Below are 25,781 nucleotides of genomic sequence, written 5' to 3'. Positions count from 1 at the left end.
CAAACTTGATATTTTCTGGAAATAAGAAAGTATCGATAAGGTTTAATCAGCAACTATTCAAAACACTAAATAAACAATTTTCAGGTTATACTGTACCACACCTCCATTTCTTCAGCGAGATTAGGAAAGGACACCAGGGACCACATCTCTGTTTCCTCCGGCTCGGTCAAGTCTAATTCTAGGTACTCTTCAATAAGAGGCAATGCTGTAAATGACTTAAAGAGCTCTGGTGTGAATGCTGGCACGCCTGGGACATCATCGTGACCCGCTAAAGGGCCTACAACAGGAGCGCTAGGCTGTGTCTTCTCCAAGCTTTAGAGGTACAAAATGTCTAGAGTTAGATGAGGTGGGAAACACTGGGTTTGCAACTGAAGAGACATTTGATTGACAAGGATATCAGGTAAGCAATTATAATGCATCAAGTGATCAAAGGTGATTCGGATGCAAAACTGATGGCCCACGAGTTGAAGATGGTAATGCATCTTGAGAGATGTGAAGTGGAGACACGAGACGTGCATTTAAAATACTGCAGTAGTCATTCATTATGATAAGAGGGCATAGAGCAAGCATCACTGGCTAGGCAAATTGAACGTATGAGAGTCTGGAGCCTTCTGATTAGTCATATTTACATGAAAAAAAAAACAGCCTCAGAATTTCATTTCAGAATGGAATAGTAACCTCTCCAGAGAAGTTCTGACAATAAAAGTTTTTGGTTTTGCTTTTTTAAAAACAACAACAACAACAACAACAACAACAAACAAGCCAACTCCAAGTTCAGAGTAAGTTTCCTTTGAGGTAAGGGTTGCAGTGTAAACTGAGGCACAGGCTTTGACAGTGTCCATGTTGCACAGGCACAGCATTTCTATAGCTCATTTAGTGCTGGAAGGACAAATCACTTCCTGGCTGACACCTGTGTTATTCCCCCATGTTGGGACATTGCAACATCTTCATACCGAGTTACCAAGTGATGCTTACCATCATAGGCACGCCATGGACAAAAGCTCCTACTACATGAGCCAACCAGGCAAAACAGAAAACTTCCCTACTTTTTTTTTCTCAAGATCCTTCTTTAAAAAAAGAAAAAAAAAAGATCCTTCTTAGGGTAACTTGCTTAACACTGTTTTCACACTTTCAAGACACACTCCAGCCATGACCCTCCTCTTTAGGGTGAAAACAAAATCCTCACAGGTGTTTCTGTATACACTGAATTTTAAATTATCAACAAGACACACTCCAGCCATGACCCTCCTCTTTAGGGTGAAAACAAAATCCTCACAGGTGTTTCTGTATACACTGAATTTTAAATTATCAACTCAAATATAGAAGAGCAAATTTGATATTATCTATTGTGATACAAGATGTATAATAATACAATCTTATGTAAGAAAAATCTAAGCTTCAAAGTGTATAATATATTACAACCGAAGGTATTCTAAAAATGAAATTTATAGAAAATATAAATATTGAAAATATAAAACTCAATATTTAGAGTTGTCCACGTGTGTGTGTGTGTGTGTGTGTGTGTGCACATATACACACATGTGGGCATGTGCGTGGAGGCCAGAGGATAACTATGGTTGACATACTCATAATTGATTCCTACCTCATTTGAAACAGGGTCTTTGTGGGCCCAGAGCTCACCAATTAAGCAATTAAGCTAGGTTGGCTAGAAAGAGAGACCAAAGGCCAGTTTCTTTTGCCTCTCCAGTGCTAAGATTTCAGATGTATACCACCATGCCCTGATTCTGTCTTTGTCTCTTCTGAGGACCAAATTCAGGTTTTCCCACTTGCAAGATAAGCACGTTACTAACTGAATATTTCCTTAGTTCTAGTACAAACATTAATAGTTTAAAAATTACAAATGTCATTGGTCAAAATCTTCAGAGTAATGTGTTCTACAACAATTAATTATTCAATTAAAGAGAAGCTCAGAAGGTTTAGTAGTCCACATTATTATAAGACTGCAAAAGCCATAGTTTAAAGATACTTGGATTAATTTTCCTGGAGAAAATATGAGTGGTGGATCACTAAAAAAAGCCTGTGTGTGATAGTTCACACAGGAAGTGTTGACTGTGTACCTAGCTCCACCATTTTAATGATAGACATCATTAAAAATAGAACTTGAGCTATAAGAAAACTATATAAGACAAATCCAAACTATTCTAATAGTGGGAAAATTACTCTTTAGTGTAAATGATCAACAGGGTTTCTCTTCAGTGGTTTCTCTTCACCACTTTATAGCTTGGCCAAGACATGGTCTTCTGTGAATGCCTACAATATTGGACTTGACTGCTTTTCCCATGCACCTTTCCCAGCTCAAGAGTTCTAGAAGTACCTATTTTTTTTATGAACATATAAATTACTATGTGGACAAGCTCCTTCCCCTCCTATACTTCCTATTATTCATCCGCGGCCCCTAGTAGAAACATATACCGTTGAGATCTATGAGAGCCTAGGGTACTCCATGTGTTTGGCTACTACTTTGTATAAAGTCCTCGATGAAGCTTATTATATAAAGATGTGGTATAGGACTCATTTGGTTATTACTGTTTTTGAACACAGAAGTTTTATGCCACTCTCAAGATGGGAAATGATTCATGTGAAGTCTTATACCAGACAAGTGAGTTGCTATGGCCTGTATCTCAGTGACTGTGTTGTAGATAGTTTCAAAAGCTCCACAAAGGACAAATTACTTGGTCAAAGTGGAACCGAAAATTACATAACCACAGATATACGGGACAGAATAACCCGGGAATAACAAAATGGCCATGGAGGTAGAATGGTTTCTTGAAAACATTGGAGCAGAAGATTTGATAGAGATGTATTCACAAATTGATTGTCAATTCCCAAGTTACAGGCTGTTATATAATGTAAAGACCCTTCACTAGGTTGAACTCCAGAGTGACCATGGTTTGGGTGTGCGGGGAAATCACTATATTAGGAATAAAGAGTTTTATTTGTCTTTTCCCCTTGCTTCAACCACACTGCAAAGTGAGTACAACATATTATTTATTTAAAACATAGACATCATTCTTGCATTAGGATAGCTCTCCTAAATAAACCATTCAATAAAATGGGGTGTCTACATTATATATCTACGGAGCATTAACAGATGTGTTTGTCAGGCATGCATATTTCTGAGTCTGGGGAATGGTTGGAGAGTATGTCAAGGGAGACAGCAAATATGTTTCTATTCCAGATAGGGAGCAGACACCCAGAGCAGCTCTCTGTGACTCGTTAAGGATATGGGATCTAGTCTATGTAACTCCCATGATACTGGATTTCCACCTTCACCTACTGCATCTGGTGAACCTGCTAACTGATATCTTCTCTTCTATTGGCCAATACTTAGAAACCAGTTTGTTCAAAGCCAGGTGATGGGGAGAATTATGGTAATGAGACCCAAGCACAATGGCAAGACACAGCAGAGGCAGTTAGTTCTTCATCTCTGGGTGGCATGGGTGACTCTCTTACTTCCCCTTTCATGACTCGGAAGAGATGACTCCTCAGGAATTCTAGGTGGGATCATGTGTGTGCTGCTCCACCTTCATGCGAATTTTTATAACGAGGCCATTGCCCTGACCAGAAAGTTCTTCCATGTATGTGGTTGACTGGGTATTCCCTATTATCTTCCAATTCCCCTATCATTTGGTAATGATATGTGAAGAGGGTATGTGAAGAGGGGTTCCCTTTTTGGAACATTTTCAGGGATGAACCCAACTGTGCCAGTTTATGTACACATCTCCATAGAATGGTGTCTTCCTTGAGGATATTTTACCTCCACTGTTTCTTATATTACTAGATTTCTTCTAGAAAACCTCTCTTATGTCTAAGTCACTAGTTATAGACTAAGGCCAATACAAAGGGCAACAGTTAACTGAATGAATAAGGAAGTCTCCTCTGGAGTCCATAATGGGAATATAAACTTTTACTTGCAGAATTGTAACCAAATAAAATCACTTTGGTTTATTGCATAGTTAGATCTAAATCATCCTTCCCCATGACACATGTCTGGACCGTTGGTGCTCAGATGGTGGATGGTTTGGGATATGAGGTCTGACTGAAGGCAGGGGGTCACTGAAGCTGAGTTTATAGGCCCAGCCAACATGACAGTTCCTGCTGTGACACTGTGGGCTCTGGCGGGCTCTTCCTCCTCTGGGTTGCTTCTTGTGTTTGGTAATAGCGATGAGAATAGTACAGATAGGGATTTTAAAAAATTGTTTTCACTGTCTTTTCTATTCTATTCTAAAGTCATTGTGTGCATTTGTTTTATTTTGTTTTCCAGACCCTCTCCTGTTTGTATGTAGACATAAGAAAAGGGGTCTATCTGCCTTTGCTGCATATGAATGTCATAACTAGAGAATGATTGGCATTTGGAAGTGACAAAAATATGTGTTGAGCAAGTGATAAATGAATGAAATAAACTTAGCAGCTAATAATTTATGGAAGAAAACCAGCATAGATTAACACTTTTTTCATTTTTGTCATCTTGTGATTTATAATAGGCCTCTGTAGTATTGGGGAGAAAAACTTTCCATGAAAATATTCTGAATAATGAAGGTTGGATGTATAACTCTTAAAAATGAAACACCAAGAAATAGTTTACATTTTCATGCCTTGAAGGTTAAGTTTCAATGTGAAACACTTTATAAAGTCTAACAATGCATATGCGTGAGGCAATAAACTATTAAAATCTGTTGTCTGATTAAATATTTATCACTAGCTCATTGCCTAAGCCAAAATAAACTGCTAATCATGCCACATGCAGAAGAATGTTCTTTATTGTAAGCAATGCCATATGTCTGCGAAGGTGGGGTCTCCTTTCGCTCCCATCCACTCTCGGAAGGTCGGGGGGCTTCCAAAGTATTTCACAAATTCTATTTGGATCTAAGGAGCAACCCAAAATGAAGGCTGGTGAATCATACTGTGTGCCATGTGCTTAGCAGTTTGAATTTTAAACATATTTAGCAATACTTAAAATACATCTGTTAATAGGCAATTCTATAAGGTATACCAAGCCAAAATGTCATAGTTCTCAGTATTGCCTTTAGCCTATACTACAAACAATACAAATCTCTGGGTTTCTCCTTGAGCACTGTAACGGCGTAAACGAATGCAGACAGATTGTAAATATATATTACAGAACCACCGTTCCTGCGGAGACCAGGAAAGCAGAAGCAGCGGCTGGGAGCATGCTTGCCAAATTTATAGGCAAACATTAGCCCGAGGCGAACACGCCCCCTAAGGGGCGGGACTTATCCCTACAGAGCACCTTAAGCAGAGTCTAAACAGGCTCATGTAGGTCTCACGATCTATCCATATGGGGACATCTTTTATCATATTGCCCTGTAAAGGCCAACCCATTGCTTCTGAAATTAAATGCTGTATAATTCTCGGCCTAGTCAAAGGTCTTTAGTGTGCACATTCAGCTTCTTCTGCGTGGGTCACATCTAACCTGTTCTACTGCTCAGACAGTGAGGGCAATAGTTATTGTTTGTCACCCTTCTGCATCCCTTACACTCCAGCCAAGATTTTGCATGGCATGAGAGTTCCTACAGCAACAATAAACTGAATGGAAATGAATAAAGTAATCTTCTGGGTGCAATGGGCTCTTCCCTGGTAATATGCTTCATATTACCTGCCAGTCCAGTGATCTCCCGTTTCATTCACTAGTCTCCATGGTGAGTCTCAAATCTGACTCACTGATAAATGTAAATGGGGTGTAACATCTCCTGAGGAATTATTTAAAGGTGTACAGCAGGTGATAAGATTTGCTTTTAAAATTTATTTATTTGAGGCAGGATCTCACTCTGTAGCACTGATGGCTTGGAAATCCCTCTATTGACCAGCCTACCCTTGACCTCACAAGGTCTTTTGGCTTCTCCTTTCTGAGAGCTGGGATTAAAGGCATGCACCATTAAGGCCAGCCTGAGACTGCTTTCTTAATGCTTCCATTGAGATTGCTATAAGATATGGTTTTAAAGTCCATGGCTCTGTTTTCTGAGATGTGGTTTACTAACGTAGTTTACTGGGTTTGTCAACAGCAATATTAAAACAAGTTGAATCAATGCTCATCACTTCCTTCTCAGACAGTACAGAACTTCCAAAGCCTACTCGTCATCGCGTTATTTTAGAGAAGCCATAGAACTATGCCGTACTCCCGACCGCCCCAGCCTGAGTATGACAGCATCCTGCTTGGTTTCTCTTTCCAGACAGTTCTTGAGATGGTTAAGCTTCCACCGGGAGTCTAATTATTAGTACTTTTTCTTATGATCTCACTATGTTTATGATGCTGACTACGCATTTTAAAATCCAAACAGACAAATCAGAAGTCCTTCCCATAGTAAGGTAGCAAAGGGAAAGGGAAAGCAATGTCTAGTTTTTGCTGAAATAGAAAAAAGGCACATACTTTGAAGATATATAAAAAAAACCCACAAACATTAAAAAGGGGACCCAATGCCTGCTAATTGGCTTGGGCCTGTGACCAAGGAAATCTAAAGATGGTAAGAAAGCATAGAAGCACACACTTCCAAGCATTCTCTTCTATTTTCTGCAAGGTGATCAAAGTAAAAACTTTATGTACAAGGCTTTGTATAATTAAGGAATAAATAAATAAACACTGGCAATTTATTTGTACTCAGTAAAAACCTAACTCTCCCAACAGAATGTGCTGTGTGGTAAGTACCCTTGCCTAAGGAACACTGTCCCCGACTGAGCAGGTTTGGTAGTAATCACAGCATGCTAACCAAAGAGACTCAAGGGGGAAAGCTGTATGGTTTCCTTGGGTGATTCGAGCAGGCACCAAAACGTTTATGGCTGGGACAACGAAAGACAGAGTTGGGTTGAGTTGTTCATAGATCTAGGTCACGTAGTTGATAACTAAATTCAAAGTAAGAGTCAGTTCATTGTTCTAGAAATCCAATCATGCTTTAAACCAGGTCCTTAATATAAAGTTATCCTAAAATTTTGAGTTTTTGGTTGCTCCTAACCTCCATTTTTTGACATCTAAAGTTTCAAACATTTTGTATGTGAAGTTAGTTGTCCAAAGTAATGGCACAGAGCAAGTGATGGTATAAAGACTTGGTTTGCTATTTTAATGCTTACATATATAAACTGATGAAATTGTGAAAAGACAGAACAAACAAGAAATGTTTTACCTTTCATCAACTCACCTTTTGCTTTTCTCAGGTGGCACCTGGAATAAACACAAAATTAAATTTATGTGTAAAAATATGTGTAGGCAACATTTACAATGAATTGCTTAGAAAAAAATACTCAGAATAATTTTCCTGCCCCTCCCTGTCATTGACACAGATCAAAGTAGTCTTGGCTAGCCGGGAGCTTACTATGCAACCCAGGCTGGTCTTGAATTCATAAAGATCTGCCTGCCTTGGCCTCCCAAATTATGAGATTAAAGGCACTCATCACAATGCATCAAAACAGTTTTCTAATATGACAATCATATAAGGCATATGCTACAAAGTCTGAGAAATTATATTTTGGTATTAGAAGAGATTATGGAAAAACTATCACTGAAACTTACATTTCTTAATTAAGAGCCAATAGTGGTTTTTAAATAATAATATTAGTAGATGAAATTTTTTAAAAGTATCCTTTGCAATATTATTTTAAATGAATGTGCCGTTGTTTATTGTAGTAATGCACTAACACGATGGTCCTTTTAGAATTTCTGTATTTTAAGTGGCCATTGAGTATGCCTACTAGAATACTGATTGAGGTGTTTGATCAGAGTGTAACCTGTGGCCTAACAAATGTGATTTTATTAATAGAAGAATTCCTTTGGGCAAAGTAACGGGCATTTTTCTGTCACATAGACGTTGACACTGGGTTCCATGCCAGGCCTGAAGATCAACTAGTTTTGCTTCTTTCATATGGACATCTTTGCCCACCTGCAGCAGACTTCTGGAAGTTCATCAAACGGATTCCCTTGTCTTCTTAGACATTTTGCTAGTCTGCATCTCTAAGCTTCCTACAGCTTAAATGTGGCGAGCGGAAAGTTCCTCAGGCCAGCCCTGTGCAGCGAGGCTGAGGGTGGTACCAGCTGCCACTTGCATGATGGTGAAGATTCTATGCACCAGGACACATGAATGCCCGCAGAGAGCTCTCCAACAGATGCTGCCCCTGGTCAGCCCTCAGTGATGAACTGGTATGGTAGAGCCATTTCATGTTTTGTGTCTGTCACAAGAATCAAGCAGCACGCTAATATATCATAATTGATTTTAGTGCAGCCATGCAGAGAATGGTGGCTGAGATAAAAAGCATCAGGAACACATGCAGCAGTGCTCAGAAAATACATAAGCAGTTCGTGAACATTATGTCATTTTATACTAATTCTTTAAAGTGCTACCATATCCATTTAATTAAAGACTGACAGATGTGCTCAGCTCCTGACAGATATAATAGCAATTCTGTCCTCTTACTAATTTAAGCAATATTGCAAGCCAGCCACTCTTTTTCCCCTCATATTTAAGATCACAGGACAGAAGACAGCACTCAGTAGCAGAGGTGCAATATTTTCCTTTTGTTATTGCTTGGCTTTATATTTTTATCTCCTGACACAGGAGATGACAAGGTATTTACGTGAAATCCAGGTCCCAGAACTGATACCCAGTCTCCCACAGCAGACACAGAACTTACTCTGGACAGTAACCATGCCACAGCCAGCCAGGAGTGCTGGCATACCAAGAGAGGGACAATAACAGAAACAGGGGTAAACTTACTTACCATATACGCAAAGGACTTTAAAACCATGGGCTTAATAAAGGAGAATTATCCACGTGTCTTAGCAACTTATCATTTGTTTGCTTTAAACATACAGGTATTTATACATCACTCCTTTGCCTAAAATCTTTCCATGGTTCTTTCTGTCTTGAGTATCGAAAGCCAAACTGCTCCATTTAGTGCCCAGTTCAGGATGGTCACAATCTCACTCAATCTACTTTTAGCAAACAATCTCTCAAACGCTGGCCACACGCTCATTCCAGTGAAGGACTTCTCTTGTGTATGGTCTCGCCATAACCAAAAGTTCCCTAGGAAACTAAGCCTTTCTGATGCAGGGGATGTAGTGAGGTGGAGAACTTGTCATTTCCAAGATCAAGCACGACTTGGTGTCTCATCTCTGTGTGGCTGTTTCCCTAGCTTCAGGATAGCCTTCTGTGATGGTTTCCTGACCCCATCACAGCCTTCCGGGGTGTGCAGACTGGGAGAGTTAATACCATTTGGGAAAGACAATAGCTTTACAGCTTTATAATTAAAATTAAAAGTTATTTAAAAAAATTCACCTCTGAGGGCAAGCTTTAATTCCCATGCATTTCTCTAAGTTGGTGTTGTAGGATGTAATTATGTAAGAAAAATAAAAACCTGTAGGGGTGTATGATATTAGAATGGCATACTACGAGCAAGGAAATTAATACCATAATGTCAAGGAGGGAGTGTTGAAAATCAATTTATTTCTTCTTAAATGAAAACTCAAGGCTTTTAACTAGAAAGAATAAAACAAAAAGCATAAAATCTCATCACAGAAAGAAAACTCAGTTATTTTGAGGTATGAACTTCGAAATGATGTTTAAATATAGCTAGAGTGTACGTGATGCATTCTTGCCGTTATTTTTTTTTTTAAAGGCAAGGCACTGATCCTTAAGACCACAGCCTACCCAGGCCTGAAGTGATAACAAGTACATCCTACTCTATGTGGATCCTAAGGCCAGAGCAGTCAAAGCTGATACTGTGAGTGCCCCCACCCCTAAAGAGACCAAGATCTAGAAGGCCCAGCTAAGGCACACATTTGACCCACAAATCTGAGAGAATCGTGTGTGCTGTCTGGACCAGGAAGTCCTGTGGGAACTTATTACACAGCCAAAGATAACTAATTGGAATGCTACTTTTTATTCTTCACCTTTTTGTTTTTTTAAAAAAGATTTATTTATTTATTTATTTATTTATTTATTTATTATGTATAAAGTATTCCTCCTGAATGTATGCCTGCTGGCCAGAAGAGGGCACACAGATCTCACTATGGATGGTTGTGAGCCACTATGTGGTTGCTGGGAATTAAACTGGGGTCCTCTGGAAGGGCAGCCTCTGCTCTTAACCCCTCAGTCATCTTCCCTTCTTTTTGTAACAGAAAGATTTTAGAAAACAAGGGAGAAACAAGCAGAAGTGGCAAACTGGGAAAAGCCTAAACATATTAGAACACCAAGTGTTTCCCACTGACTTTGAGAGAACTTGTTGGCTACAGTGGAAGATGCATGTCAGTGTGCACATGTGAGCGTCGTCATGAGAGCACGCACGAAGACCTGCAGGCTGATCAAGGAAGAGGCTTAGTTCCCAGGAAAGGATTGGGTCCAACAGACCCAGAACAAAGTTCAAGAAAGCATTTCTGGGTCAGGGTTGTGTGTGGGGGGTGAGTTTCTGAATCCACAGTGCAACAGAAACAAAATAATCTTTAGAATTTTCCTCTATGATTTTGCATTTATATTGAATCTTATCCATTTTAAGCTTGTTATCTTTTTTCTTTAAAACCCTATTTCTTCCTGTTCTCAAATAAATGCTTAAATCATCATCCAAAATTGTTAACTTATAGTTGGTATTTCAGATGGTAATGAATCCATATATCTAAAGAGTAAAAGTAAGAAATCCAAATAAATAAAAGCAATTTATGCAAGTAAAGTACAAAAGGATATGAAAATAGATTTCTTGTAGACTACATACCGACTGCCTAGTTCAGTTTCTCCCTCACCTGGTCATAGTTCTGCTGTTGTCTATCCAGCTGGGCATCTTTCTCCATTGATTGGGAATATTTGGAATCCTCACGCGTACCCTTCGATCTACTAATACCCCGTTCCACGTTCGTTTTACTCCTCTCGTCTTTAAGCATCTCCATCTCATGCTGTAGGACGTATTCGAGTTGGTTCTTGTTTTTTTCAGCTTCCTGTTGGTGAGAAAGCAGTTTCGCCATTGGTCCAGCTTCAGTTACATCTCCTCGCCAAAGGGCATCGTTCAGGAATCTATGCTCACTGCCACCAATGTTTTCTCTAGTTGACCCAAGGAAGCTGAGTTAAACAATCAGGGGTAATGTGGCAGCTTTACAATTAGCATCAATAGAGCTATGAGGAGGCTGGGAAAAAAGAACAGTAATTTAAAAAAGCTTCCACTTTTATTAAAACAAAGCCCAGGCATTTTTCCAGGTTTTGATTTTTAAGGTCATGATGAACAGTGGCACCCCAGAAAGTCCTCAACATGGGGGTGCTTACAGTGTCAAGGATCAGAATTTATTCTACAAAGGAAAAGATGAAAAAGAAAAGTCCTCCCCACATAGAAAAGCCACTCAACATTTATATGGACTCACTGGTAAGTCTATGGATATACATTTTGATTTTATGTATACTGTATTATGCTATACACATATAGTATTTTCATTAAAATGTTATTTTTTTACAACAAAATATATTTTCACCAGAACAGATAATAGAATATATTTGGCAACATGCTGTTATTTAATTTGTAAATACTGTACCAGTGCTTTGGTCAATTCAAACCTTTTTCTATTAAAATTCCTTATACCTTAATTGGAATTTTCTGTACATTTTTTCTTTAGAATAAACTTTTAGAAGTGAACTTAATAAATGAAATGGCTTCATTTCCCCCAAGATGTTCACCGTTAGTTTCTTTCAAAGAAGTAACAATTCGGAGGACGCGGCGAAGAGGCTCGGCAATCAGGAATAGGCTTTGGGGGACCGGTGCTGCAGCAGACGCAAGTGGCGGGATGGGCGCGCAATAACAAGAGCAGATCGCCCTACTACAATTAAATCAAAGAGGTAGGCCTTTTGTTGGCGAGGTCACTGGCAAACGGGGAGCCTGGTCCTGTTCCTGAAGACCCTTCGGAGGGTTGAGAGGGTTCTTGGCCTGCACAGGAACCAGGAAACAGAGCAAGGGCATTTTGTAAGCGGAGCCCTTGGCCAGCAGGGAAACCTGATCCGGTTTTAAAAGACCCATTAGATAGGATCAATAGGAGGAGATGGGCAGGCACCAAGGCAAGAATTCACCCAATAATCTGAAAAACAACATGAAAACACCAGAACCCAATGATCTTACAACAAAAGTATTTGAACACCCTCACATGGAGAAGTGGGAAAAATTGACTTTATGAAAGCAATAGAGTCCCTTAAACAACATGTAAAAAATGCCCTTATAGAAATGGATGAGAAGTATAACATAAAGTTTGAAGAAATGAGTAAATACATACAAGATACCCTGGGAAACCAAGAAAAAATGATCAAACAGGTAAGGGAAAAGTTCAAGAATTGAAAACTGAAATGAAGGCAAGAAAGAAAACACAAACTGAGGACCAGCTGGATATGGAAAATCTAGGTCAACGAGCAGAGTCTACAGAAACAAGCATAATCAATAGAATACAAGAGATAGAAGAAAGAATCTTGGATTCTGAGGACACCATAGAGAAAATAAATGCACAGATCAAAGAAAATAGCAAAGCCAACAAATTCTCAACACAAAACATTCAGGAAATATGGGACACAATAAAAAGACCAAACCTAAGAATAATAGGAATAGAAGAAGGAGAAGAGTCACAGCTCAAAGGCCTAGAAAATATTTTTAACAAAATTATGGAAGAAAACTTTCCCAACATAAAGAAAGATATTCATTTAAATATTCAAGAAGCATATAGAACACCAAACAGACTGGATCAAAGAAAAACATCTCCTCGCCATATAATAATCAAAACACAAAATATACAGGTTAAAGAAAGAATATTAAGAGCTGCAAAGGAAAAAGGCCAAGTAACTTATAAAGGTAAACCGATCAGACTTACACCTGACTTCTCTATGGAAACCATGAAAATCAGAAGGTCCTGGATAGATGTACTGCAGAAGCTAAGAGACCACGGATGCAAACCCAAACTACTATACCCAGCCAAGCTATCATTCACTATCAATGGAGAAAACAAGACATTCTAGGATAAGAACAAATTTAAACAATACGTAGCCACAAATCCAACCCTACAGAAAGTAATAGAAGGAAAATCACAACCCAAGGGATCCAACATTGCCAACACTCCCTACAATAACTCAGGCATCTAGCGACCCTTCACTAGCACATCTCAAAGAAGGGAGACACACAAACTCTACTACCAAAAACAGTAAGAATAACCAGAGTAAACAACCACTGGTCATTAATATCACTTAATATTAATGGGCTCAATTCACCTATAAAAAGGCACAGGCTAAGAGATTGGATACGAAAACAGGATCCAACATTCTGCTGTTTGCAAGAAACACATCTCAACCACAAAGACAGGCATCTACTCAGAGTAAAGGGTTGGGAAAAGGTGTTTCAAGCAAATGGTCCTAAGAAAAAAGCAGGTGTGGCCATACTAATTTCTAACAAAACTGACTTCAAACTAAAATCAATCAGAAGAGATCAAGATGGACACTATATACTCATAACAGGAACAATTCATCAGGATGATGTCTCAATCCTGAATATCTATGCCCCTAATATAAAAGCACCCACTTATGTAAAAGAAATATTACTAGAACTCAAGGCAGACATCAAACCACACACACTAGTAGTAGGAGACTTCAACACACCTCTCTCTCCAAGGGACAGGTCAATCAGACAGAAACCTAATAGAGAATTAAGAGAATTATTGGAGGTAATGAAGCAAATGGACTTAACAGACATCTATAGAACATTCCACCCAAATAGGAAAGAATATACCTTCTTCTCTGCAGCTCATGGAACCTTCTCGAAAATTGACCACATACTTGGAAACAAAGGAAACCTCCACAAATACAAGAAAAATATCAGTGTCCACCTGTGTCTTATCTGATCACCACGGATTAAAGTTAGAAGGCAACAACAATGCTACCCACAGAAAGCCAACAAACTCATAGAAACTGAACAGTCAACTACTGAACCACACCTGGGTCAAGGAAGAAATTAAGAAAGAAATTAAAGTCTTCCTTGAATTTAATGGAAATAAAGAGACAACATACTCAAACCTATGGGACATGATAAAAGCAGTGCTAAGATGAAAGTTCATAGCACTAAGTGCCCACTTAAGGAAAACGGAGAATGCATACATTGGGGACTTAACAACACACCTGAAAGCTCTAGAAAAAAAAGAAGCAGACGTGCCCAGGAGAAGTAGAAGACTGGAAATAATAAAACTGAGGGCGGAAATCAACAAAATAGAAACACAGAAAACAGTCCAAAGAATCAATGAAACAAAAAGTTGGTTCTTGGAGAAAATCAACAAGATCGACAAACCCCTATCCAAACTAATTAAACGACAGAGAGAGAACACGCAAATAAATAAGATCAGAAATGAAAAGGGGGATATAACTACAGACACAGAGGAAATTCAGAGAATCATTAGATCTTACTACAAAAGCCTGTATGCGACAAAACTGGAAAATACAAAAGAAATGGACTTTTTTTTTTAAAAAAAATAAGTACCATATACCAAAGCTATACCAAGACCAGGTGAATGATCTAAATAGACCTGTTAGTCACGAAGAATTAGAAATGGTTATCAAAAATCTCCCTTCGAAAAAAAGCCCAGGACCAGATGGTTTCAATGCAGAATTCTACCAGAATTTCCAAGAAGAACTAATACCTATGCTCCTTAATGTATTTCACAATATAGAAACAGAAGAGTCATTGCCAAATTCCTTTTTTCTTTTTTTTTTTTTTTGGATTTTTCAAGACAGGGTTTCTCCGTAGCTTTTGGTTCCTGTCCTGGAACTAGCTCTTGTAGACCAGGCTGGCCTCGAACTCCCAGAGATCCGCCTGCCTCTGCCTCCCAAGTGCTGGGATTAAAGGCGTGCGCCACCACCGCCCGGCGCCAAATTCCTTTTATGAAGCTACAGTTACCCTGATACCAAAACCACACAAAGACCCAACCAAGAAAGAGAATTACAGGCCTATCTCACTCATGAATATCAACGCAAAAATTCTCAATAAAATACTGGCAAACCGAATCCAAGAACACATTAGAAAAATTATCCATTATGATCAAGTAGGCTTCATCCCAGAGATGCAGGGCTGGTTCAATATATGCAAATTTATCAATGTAATCCATCATATAAATAAACTGAAAGAAAAAAAACATATGATCATTTCATTAGATGCTGAAAAAGCATTTGACAAAATTCAACACCCCTTTATGATAAAGGTCTTGGAGAGATTAGGGATACAAGGGTCATACCTAAATATAATAAAAGCTATTTATAGCAAGCCGACAGCTAACATTAAATTAAATGGAGAAAAACTCAAAGCCATCCCACTAAAATCAGGAACACGACAAGGATGTCCACTCTCTCCATACCTCTTCAATATAGTGCTTGAAGTTCTAGCAATAGCAATAAGACAACATAAGGGGATCAAGGGGATTCGTATTGGAAAGGAAGAAGTTAAGCTTTCGTTATTTGCAGATGATATGATAGTATACATAAGCGACCCCAAAAACTCTACCAAAGAACTCCTACAGCTGATAAACACCTTTAGTAATGTGGCAGAATACAAGATCAACTCTAAAATATCAGTTGCCTTCCTATACACTAAGGATAAGGAAGCAGAGAGGGAAATCAGAGAAGCATCACCTTTCACGATAGCCACAAATAGCATAAAATATCTTGGGGTAATCTGACCAAGGAAGTGAAAGATCTATTTGACAAGAACTTTAAGTCTTTGAAGAAAGAAATTGAAGAGGACACCAGAAAATGGAAGGACCTCCCTTGTTCTTGGATTGGGAGGATCAACATAGTAAAAATGGCATTTCTACCAAAAGCAATCTATAGATTCAATGCAATCCCCATCAAAATCCCATCAAAATTCTTCACAGATCTGGAGAAGACAATAATCAACTTTATATGGAAAAACAAAAAACCCAGGATAGCCAAAACAATCTTATACAATACAGGGTTGTCTGGAGGCATTACCATCCCTGACTTCAAACTCTATTACAGAGCTACAGTATTGAAAACAGCTTGGTATTGGCATAAAAACAGAGAAGTTGACCAATGGAATCGAATAGAAGACCCTGACTTTAACCCACAAACCTATGAACACCTGATTTTCGATAAAGGAGCTAAAAGTATACAATGGAAAAAAGAGAGCATCTTCAACAAATTGTGCTGGCAAAACTGGATGTCAATCTGTAGAAGAATGAAAATAGATCCATATCTATCACCATGCACAAAACTCAAGTCCAAAAGGATTAAAGACCTCAATATCAGTCTGAACACACTGAACCTGATAGAAGAGAAAGTGGGAAGTACTCTACAACACATGGGCACAGGAGACCACTTCCTACGTATAACCCCAGCAGCACAGACATTAAGGGCCTCATTGAATAAATGGGACCTCCTGAGACTGAGAAGCTTCTGTAAAGCAAAGGACACTGTCACTAAGACAAAAAGCAACCCACTGACTGGGAGAAGATCTTCACCAACCCCGCAACAGACAAAGGTCTGATCTCCAAAATATATAAAGAACTCAAGAAACTAGACCGTAAAAGGCTAATCAACCCAATTATAAAATGGGGGCACTGAGCTGAACAGAGAATTCTCAACAGAAGAACTTCAAATGGCCAAAAGACACTTAAGGTCATGCTCAACTTCCCTAGCGATCAGGGAAATGCAAATCAAGACAACTTTAAGATACCATCTTACACCTGTCAGAATGGCTAAAATAAAAAACACCAATGATAACCTTTGCTGGAGAGGTTGTGGAGAAAGGGGTACACTCACCCATTGCTGGTGGGAATGCAAACTTGTGCAACCACTCTGGAAAGCAGTGTTTCGGTTTCTCAGGAAATTCGGGATCAACCTACCCCTGGACCCAGCAATACCACTCTTGGGAATATACCCAAGAGAGGCCTAACATACAACAAAAGTATATGCTCAACTATGTTCATAGCAGCATTGTTTGTAATAGCCAGAACCTGGAAACAACCTAGATGCCCCTCAATGGAAGAATGGATGAAGAAAGTATTGAATATATACATATTAGAGTATTACTCAGCAGTAAAAAACAAGGACTTCTTGAATTTTGCATACAAATGGATGGAAATAGAAAACACTATCCTGATTGAGGTAAGCCAGACCCAAAAAGAGGAACATGGGATGTACTCACTCATATTTGGTTTCTAGCCATAAATAAAGGACATTGAGCCTATAATTCATGATCCTAGAGAAGCTAAATAAGAAGGTGAATCCAAAGGCAAACATATAGGCATCCTCCTGAATATTAACCTTCATCAGGCGATGAAAGGAGACAGAGACAGAGACCCACATTGGGGCACCGGACTGAAATCCCAAGGTCCAAATCAGGAGCAGAAGGAGAGCGAGCACGAGCAAGGAACTCAGGACCGCGAGGGGTGCACCCACACACTGAGACAATGGGAATGTTCTATCGGGAACTCACCAAGGCCAGCTGGCCTGGGTCTGAAAAAGCATGGGATAAAACCGGACTTGCTGAACATAGCGGACAATGAGGACTACTGAGAACTCAAGAACAATGGCAATGGGTTTTTGATCCTACTGCACATACTGGCTTTGGGGGAGCCTAGGCAGTTTGGACGCTCACCTTACTAGACCTGGATGGAGGTGGGCGGTCCTTGGACTTCCCACAGGTCAGGGAACCCTGATTGCTCTTCGAGCTGATGAGGGAGGGGAACTTGGTAGGGGGAGGGGGAGGGAAATGGGAGGCGGTGGCAGGGAGGAGGCAGAAATCCTTAATAAATAAATAAATTAAAAAAAAGAAGTAATTCATGCTGATACAACAGAAACACGGGAAAGATTATTTCTTTTGGCAAATATTAGGTATATCTGTTCCTTACTTCCTAACAGAACTGCAGGTGAGTAGCGCCGCTTGGTAAAGTGAGATTCAATGATTAGCACCTAACTTTACATCCTACAGTAGCTGTCTTATGCTCAGCAATAACCACATCTGCACACACCAGCACATTTCTTTATGCTTATGTATCAATGTGAGAAACATGATGCACAGAAATAATGGTAGCATGAAACTTTCAAGCTGGGAAACTTATGTTTTTTCTCTCTTCATCTATGATCCTTCATAAAAAAAAACCAACTATCTGTACTTTTATTAAATGTTGTTCTAAATCATACTAATTTTTTGTATTACATTTTCTGAATGATGTAGTTCAATAAATATTTTAGATAAAAATCTATTGATTTTTTTATTATTTCATTATAAAACCTAGTCTCTTTGTTATTAGCTACCATTAAAATTATACAATAAATGAATTTTGTATTTTGATTAAAAAGTTATATAGAATATAGTTATGTGTGTAGCTATTTATATTCTTTCTATGTCCACTTATAGCTGTTTATACATAATTTCAATTTTCCCTTGGCTAGAATCGAGAAAGAGCAGAAACAGACAATATACTCATCTCATTAGCTTTAATTGGAACCAGGAGTCAGTTCTTCATTCCATTCTTGTCCGTGTGTATGGGCATCTGAGTGTGGGTATGTGCATGTTTGTGTGCAATTTCCTATGCAGCCCAGTAGAGGGTATCAGATCTGCTGGGGCTGGCTAAAGGCTGTTGTGAGCCATCAGACATGGGCTGGGAACCAGCCTCCAGTACTCAGCAAGAGCAGCATACACTTTTAATTGTGAGCCCTCTCTCCTCTTCTGACAAGAACTTACAAGTAAGTTGTGTATTGGCAGTTTGAAAGAGACTTTTTTCTTCATGGGAAAGGGCTTATTTTCCTTCTGAATTGCTGCTTTAGATAAGAATGAACATTGTGCCCTAAATATATTGCATGCATAAATGACTGTGTGCACCGATGTATTGTGCATATGTGTATGTGCGTGTGTAGTGTGTAAATATAAACTCAGCATGCGTATATATGCATATGCATGTATACAGGATGCACACTTGGTTTTGAAGACCCACGTTTAGAAAGCTCCTGCTGCGCATCCTCTGGGCTCACTGTCACTCAGAGGTACTCCCCTCACCTGCAAAGCCCATTTCAGTTGCTCCTGAAGGGCTTTCTTCTCCATCTTCAGCTCTTCTGCTTCTTTCTAGGAAGTAGAAAGAACGACATTTACTCTGGTGCTTTTCAGATTTACTTTCTGTGGTTATGACATGTCTCAAGTTCACTGATTGCCAGTAGGATGGTTTGAACACATCTCGCTAGAAAGCTCTCCTATGCAGTGGTGGATACCACCTGACGCCATATCTTCCTGTTGATTTCTCAAATGCATGCTAACCTCAAATCTGTAGATTATAACTACTGCAGTTGAAACATTTCCCATTTTCTCCAGGTCTGGCATATTTCAATGGAAATGTTTGAAATGTGACTAGACCAAGAATCTCCAGTTTTAAATTATAGTCCAGGTTTAGCAGAAATAAGTACATCACACATTCAGAAAACCTACGGTGGATATTGTTGAGAACTGTATCTAAATAAAGCCCTGTGTGTGCCTCTTGTGTGTCACGTCAAGCTCCTTGAGGACAATCTAGGCGGCATCTAACCACTGTGCACTCTGCACAAAAGAGAATCACCAACACCGATGTGTGAACAAGAGTAAGTGGTCCATGGAGGGAAAGGAGGCCTGGGTAGGATTCATGCCTTCATGGCCTTTGGTATGGGAGTAAGGCCCTACTTGAGTTGTATAAGGTACTCCAGGACTTAGAGAAAGCCTTTGTCTTTACAGCTTAAAAACAAGCGCAAAGTTTGGGACAATCCCAACTGTGAAAGACTCAGTGGACGTCATACAAAGGAGAAAACTGAAGACAAGGGTCCAATAATTTTGCATACAATCTGTCCACCCCTTTTTCTAACCTCTCAACCACACACACACAAAAAAGACTCAAAACAACCTGAAAAAAACCCAAAGAATTATATGTCTGGATAGACATATAATTTTTACTCACACTGAATCATGTTCATCAAAAGGACATAGCAGATCTCAGAGTTTCAACACACATTACTCACAATCAATAGTGGACTCACTATTAAGAGAAAAGAAACCAAAAAGAGACCCCAGGACAGTCCTGACTTTAGGATTATTACAGAACACTTTTAAAGCAGCCATCATGACAGTGCCCAATATGTCTATGAAGGAATTGACGGAGATCTCGTCAAACACAATAAATGGCCAAATGGCAGCAATGGTAGCATTCCCAATTAATCATGGTTTAAAAACTGAATGTGTGGACAGAACAGCAAGTTGGCTACGACATTGAAAGAGTGAAACCGTGTAGACACACCACTGTGAAATATGTAAATACAGAGATAACCCTTTAACAAATGTTTGAGGAGCATATAGAGTGATGTCGGATTTCTGTCACCCAACTGTATCTTTGTACAGGGACAGAAAGAGGTAGAAATGGGTTTGAACCCTTGGCAAATGTTACATACTCAAGATGGTGTGCACACTCCCACTTAGTGTGATAATAACAGTCATGGCCCCATGCAACAAAACTAAGCTGCTGAAAACAATAAAACAGCGACAACAAGAAAGGAAAACACAAACAAACCCAAGGCAGGAAATAGACAATGTGAAGGCTGCCTTTTGACAGAAACACTAACATCAAATAAAAATAAAAGACTGGGGCTGGAGAGATGGCTCAGTGGTTAAGAGCACTGACTGCTCTCCATGAGGTCCTGGGTTCAGTTCACAGCACCCACATGCTCGACACCCACAACAAAATACAAATGCACATAAAATAAATAAACTTTAAAAAAATAAATAAAAACATCTTAAAAGGGTAAAACAAATACCTGTAAATCTCCTTTAATAAAGCAATTGCTTTAATAAAAAGTTTGAAATCTGTATTATTATTCTTATTGAAATCTGAGCGGAAATAACATCTACTAAAACAAAACCATGTAGCAATGGAGACACAGAGCAAACAAACCTCCCACCACCAATCAGGGATCACAAGGAAATGGAGACTAGAAACGTATGGCAAAGAGGCCAGAAATCAAGTCAGGCTTTTAATGTGACTCAGACACCCTCAGAGGAGACCAGAGCTCCAAAAAGGCAAGTGAGCCTCCAAAGTGGGGTTCTTAAGAGGCAAAACAGAAGTGACAGGCAGAAGATAATTTTATATGACTTAAATATATAAACTCAGAGAGGGTGTATCTTACTTGGATTTGAACCAGATCAAGTTCTCTGCTTGGAGACTTCCTGTAATTAAAAATATTTAAAAAAATGTATCAAGATATTTGAAAACACACCACTGCTTTGCTTTCCCTAGGACTTTAGACCATTTAAAATCTTAAAAGAAATACATGCCTTTAACAGACACACACACACACATACACACACACGCAGAGAGAGGGAGAATACACATGTTCATATCACAGTGTATGCTTGGGGATCAACATTTTTTTAAAGAAAGTAAGAGTTTCTTTTATTTCTAAAGAGTCAGTTCTTCACTTTTACCTTGTGTTTGGGTCAGGGTCTCTTGTTTCTTCCTTTGCACCGCATATACGACCTGCTCCTGTCTCCCATCTCCCCCATGAGAGCGCTGGGATTATAGACATGAGCCATGCAGCTTTTTATGTGGGCCCCAGGAATCAAACTCAGGTTGTCGGGCCTATGTAGCAAGTGCTCTTACCCGCTGAGCCATCTCCTCAACCCCTCACACATTAAACTAATCATTAAATCCATGAGACTCAAGTAGTAAATAAAGTAATAACTCTCCTGAAGCCAACTTTTCAATGATACGATCAGAACATGACGTGGCTAAGATTTAGAAAGTGCACTAAATATTTATCTTCCCTGACCACGATTCTTCCAAGGGCAAATTTTGTGTCTAATAGTTTCTTTCCAGAAACTAACACTCTCTGCAAACACTGAATTCATTAAAAATCTTTATTGCAAATAAGGTATACCAAGAAAATTTAAATTACAATCACCAATTTAGAAATACATTCACTTAGAAGAACCATGTTACAATAATCCACTCATAAAAATAGCTAATTTTTTTTTATGAAACTGAACATAATTAAAACCTGCCACGGAAGAGAACAAGTTCCAAGAAAGAACCGATCACACATCTCGATGCCTCACCTTTCTGAATCTTTCTCTTTTTTCTTTTCTGACCTTGTGGATCTCTTGGTTCGATCTTCTTTACCTGATGGCTTTGCTTTCTGCACAGTTTTGAACAAGTCAAAATTAAAATAGTGCATGGGAGTATATGCTGCTGAGCTTTCCCCTTCACCCTGAGTGAAACCATCTGAACAGAAACAGAGCAAAGTTAATGATATACCTACTGTTCGTATTTGTACTTAGCAGAAGAGATAAGGCGGGGCTATTTGTGCATGCCCACACGTGTGCAGGTACTGCTCTCTAGCTTCGCTTTTGAGATGCAGTCTCTCATTGAACATGGAGTTCACCATTTCAGCTCGACTGGCTGGACAGTAAGCTCCTGGAATCTGGCCATTTCTATGCCCCAGTGCTGGGGCTACAGATACACACCACTGCGCCCAGTCTTTGACGTGGGTGCTGGGGATCCACATTCAGCTCATCATGCCTGCACAGTAAGCTCACTACCAATCCCAGTACCCTTTGGATCCATACATTTGAGTTTTCCAGTTCTGCTATGGTGTGGCCTACGGCTCCTGAAAGTCACCTCATCTGCCATACTTGCAGTAGAGCCAACAGGACATGGAGAAACGTTAGGAGGATATCATACAAAAAGACCATTAGTGATACATTTAAAAACTAAGGTAAATGACTCAGAATACACAAGTTTATTGAGAAGACACTGTCCCATGTCCTGAATATTTAGAAGTTGAACCTGAAGGGAAACAAGGTTATCTGAAACTGCAAAGAAACATGAAAAACCAGGCATAGTCTATGTAAGACTTTGTATCTTTAGAATCATTGAGCTGGCAAAGCTGCCTTCAACTGGTGTTTAGTCTGACGAAATGACACACACGCAGAAGTGAAATTCAAATTATACTAAATTGTGCAACATACTTGGTACAAATTTGTGTCTTAAAACCATCAGTATATCATATCTGAACATGTGTTAAAGCATTTCCGAGACAGGATCTAAGTTTTCTAGACTGGACATGGGCCCATGATCCTCCTGCCTCAGCTTTCAAATGATAAAATTGCAAGTGAACATCAGCATGCCTGGGCAAAATATTCTTGAACTACTCTGAAGGACCAGACTACTTTATATATGGGTGTAGAGAAAGAATTTTTATCAAGTATTAAAATTATATATAATAAAGACAAATGAAAACAGCATATGGTTATATTAAAAATTCCAATGTATACAAATATACTATCATGGTAAACTTGTCATAAGATAAACATAAGTGAAATAATTCTTCATAAATAAAAAGTTACAGCCAGGAAGTAGTGGTATACACCTTTAATTTCATTATTCAATATCAGAGGCAGGCAGATCGCTGTGAGTTCGAGTCCAGCTAGGGTTACACAGAGAAACCTTGCCTCAAAAAATTCTGAAAATCACTAACAAATTTATGAAGTTAAATATTTTCCATAGACATGTCCTTCATGAAATTGAAGAGGATATCAGAAAGAAAGAACTCCCACATTCACGGATTGGTAGAATTAACATAGTAAAAGTGGCCATCCTACCAAAAGCGGTCTACAGATACAACACAATTCCCTTCAAAATTCCAACACAATTCTTTACAGACCTAGAAAGAACAATACTTGACTTCATATGGAAAAACAAAAAACCCAAGATAGCTAAAACTATCAGGTATCATCATCCCTGATTGAAAGCTGTACTACAGAGCTATAGTAATAAAAACTGTATGATATTGGCATAAAAACAGACACATTGATTAATGGAATTGGATTGAATTCCCAGACTAAACCCACACACCTATGGACACTTGATTGTTGATAAAGAAGCCAGAAATACATAAAAGAAAAAATAATCTTCAACAAACAGTACTGATCTAACTGGATGTCTGTGTATAGAAGAATGCAAATAGAATCATATTTAACACGCTGCACAACACTCAAGTCCAAGTAGATCAAAGACCTCAACATACAACCAAATACAATGAACCTGGTAGAAAAGAGAGTAGGGAATATCCTTGAACTCACTGGAACAGCAGACAACTTCCTAAACAACACTTATAGTACAGGCACTAAGATCAACAATTAGTAAATAGGAACTCATGAAACTGAACAGCTTTTGCAAGGCAATGGACACTGCCAATAGGATGAAATGACAGCCCACAGAATGGGAAACATTTCACCAACTCCACATTTGAGAGAGGGCTAACACTCCATACTTTATAAACAACTGAAGAAACTAGACATTGACAAACCAAATAATCCAATTAAATATGGGATATAGAACTAAACAGAATTCTCAGTAGAAGACTCTCAGATGGCCGAGAACCACTTAAAGAAATGTTCAACACCCTTAGCCACCAGTGAAATGCAAATCAAAACTATTTTGAGATTTCATCTTACACCTGTCAGAATGGCTAAGATCAGTAACATAAGTGAGAGCTCATCCTGGAGAAGATGTAGATCAAGGGGGAACACTCCTCCACTGCTGGTAGGAGTGTAGACTCATCCAGCTACTACAGAAGTCAATATGGTGGTTCCTCAGAAAATTGGAAATCTAGGTACCCCGAGATCCAGATATACCACTTTTGGGTATGTACCCAAAAGATACTCCATCCTACCACAAGGACACTCATTCAGTTATGCTTACAATAGCTTTTATCATCATAACCAGAATCTGGAAACAACCTAGATGTACTTCAACTAAAGAATGGAAAAAGAAAATGTAGTACATTTACACAACGGAGTATTACTCAGCCGTTCAATGAAACGACATCATGAAATTTGCAGGCAAATGGATGCAACTAAAAAGAAAATCATCTGGAACAAGGCAACCCAGACCCAGAAAGACAAACAAGAGATGTGCACACTCATAAGTGGATATTAACTGTTAAATAAAGGATAATCATGCTACAATCCACAGATTCAGAGAGGCCAAGAAACAAGGAGGGCTCTAGCAGGAATACATGCATCTCCCTGGTAAGTGGAAATAGAATACTTTTGTGAGCAGACTGGGAGTGAGTGGGGATTGGAACAGGAGGGGATCAGGTGGGAGAAGAAAGGACTGAAGGAGGGAGTATGATGAGAGACGGGAATAGGAGGATATTTAGGGGACAACGTGGAAACTACGGGCAGTGGAAGTTTCCTGCAAACAATGAGGGTGATCCTAATGAAGGGTCCTAGTAATGGAGGGTATTGAGCCTGATCAGTCATCTGCAACCAGGCGAGGCTTCCAGTGTTGAGACTGGAACACCAATGCAGTCACAAAACTTACGACCTACAACCTGCCTGAAAGACATGCTGGGACAATGGTGGCTCAGAGCTTGCAGGAGTGACCAATCAGTGATTGGTTTAATTTGGGAGCCCATGCCAGACAGCCTGGATGGCCAGGAACTAGAAGCAGGATAGCCCAGATTCCTAGGGTAGAACCAAAAAAAGTCAATGAAATGATTCCTAATGATATTCTGCTATACACATAGGTAGGTGCCTAGCTAGCCCAATTGTCATCAGAGAGGCTTCTTCCTGTAGCTGACAGGGGCAGATGCAGAGTCCCACAGCCTAACATTAGGCAGAACTCAGGGAAACCCACAGAAAAGGGATAGGAAGGCTTCTCGGAGCTTATGGGGTCAAGGACACCATGAGAAAACAGCTCACAGAATCGTGAAGTAGGTGATCACAGAGAC

General features: G+C 39.3%; 1 protein-coding gene across 1 annotated transcript in view; it reads right to left on the bottom strand.

Moving 5' to 3' along the window:
* Positions 1 to 4,768: 4,768 nt before the first annotated feature.
* Ccdc7 (coiled-coil domain containing 7) overlaps positions 4,769 to 25,781 on the bottom strand; it is a 46,951-nt gene continuing 25,938 nt past the window's right edge. Inside the window, exons 12-17 of the mRNA XM_041650829.1 lie at positions 22,102 to 22,181; positions 21,174 to 21,213; positions 19,033 to 19,098; positions 10,760 to 10,951; positions 7,173 to 7,195; positions 4,769 to 4,887 (exon numbers count right to left, since the gene is read on the bottom strand). Of these exons, the coding sequence (XP_041506763.1) occupies positions 4,878 to 4,887; positions 7,173 to 7,195; positions 10,760 to 10,951; positions 19,033 to 19,098; positions 21,174 to 21,213; positions 22,102 to 22,181 (411 nt within the window). The 3' untranslated portion in view covers positions 4,769 to 4,877. The remainder of the gene's footprint in view (positions 4,888 to 7,172; positions 7,196 to 10,759; positions 10,952 to 19,032; positions 19,099 to 21,173; positions 21,214 to 22,101; positions 22,182 to 25,781) is intronic.

The sequence above is a fragment of the Microtus oregoni genome, unplaced genomic scaffold (genome assembly GCF_018167655.1).
Source record: "Microtus oregoni isolate MIOR12 unplaced genomic scaffold, Mior012 000004F_ref0000308, whole genome shotgun sequence".
In the NCBI taxonomy this organism is placed as follows: Eukaryota; Metazoa; Chordata; class Mammalia; order Rodentia; family Cricetidae; genus Microtus; species Microtus oregoni.
Note: the sequence above shows the minus strand (reverse complement) of the source record. Positions and strands in the feature narration are given on the sequence as shown.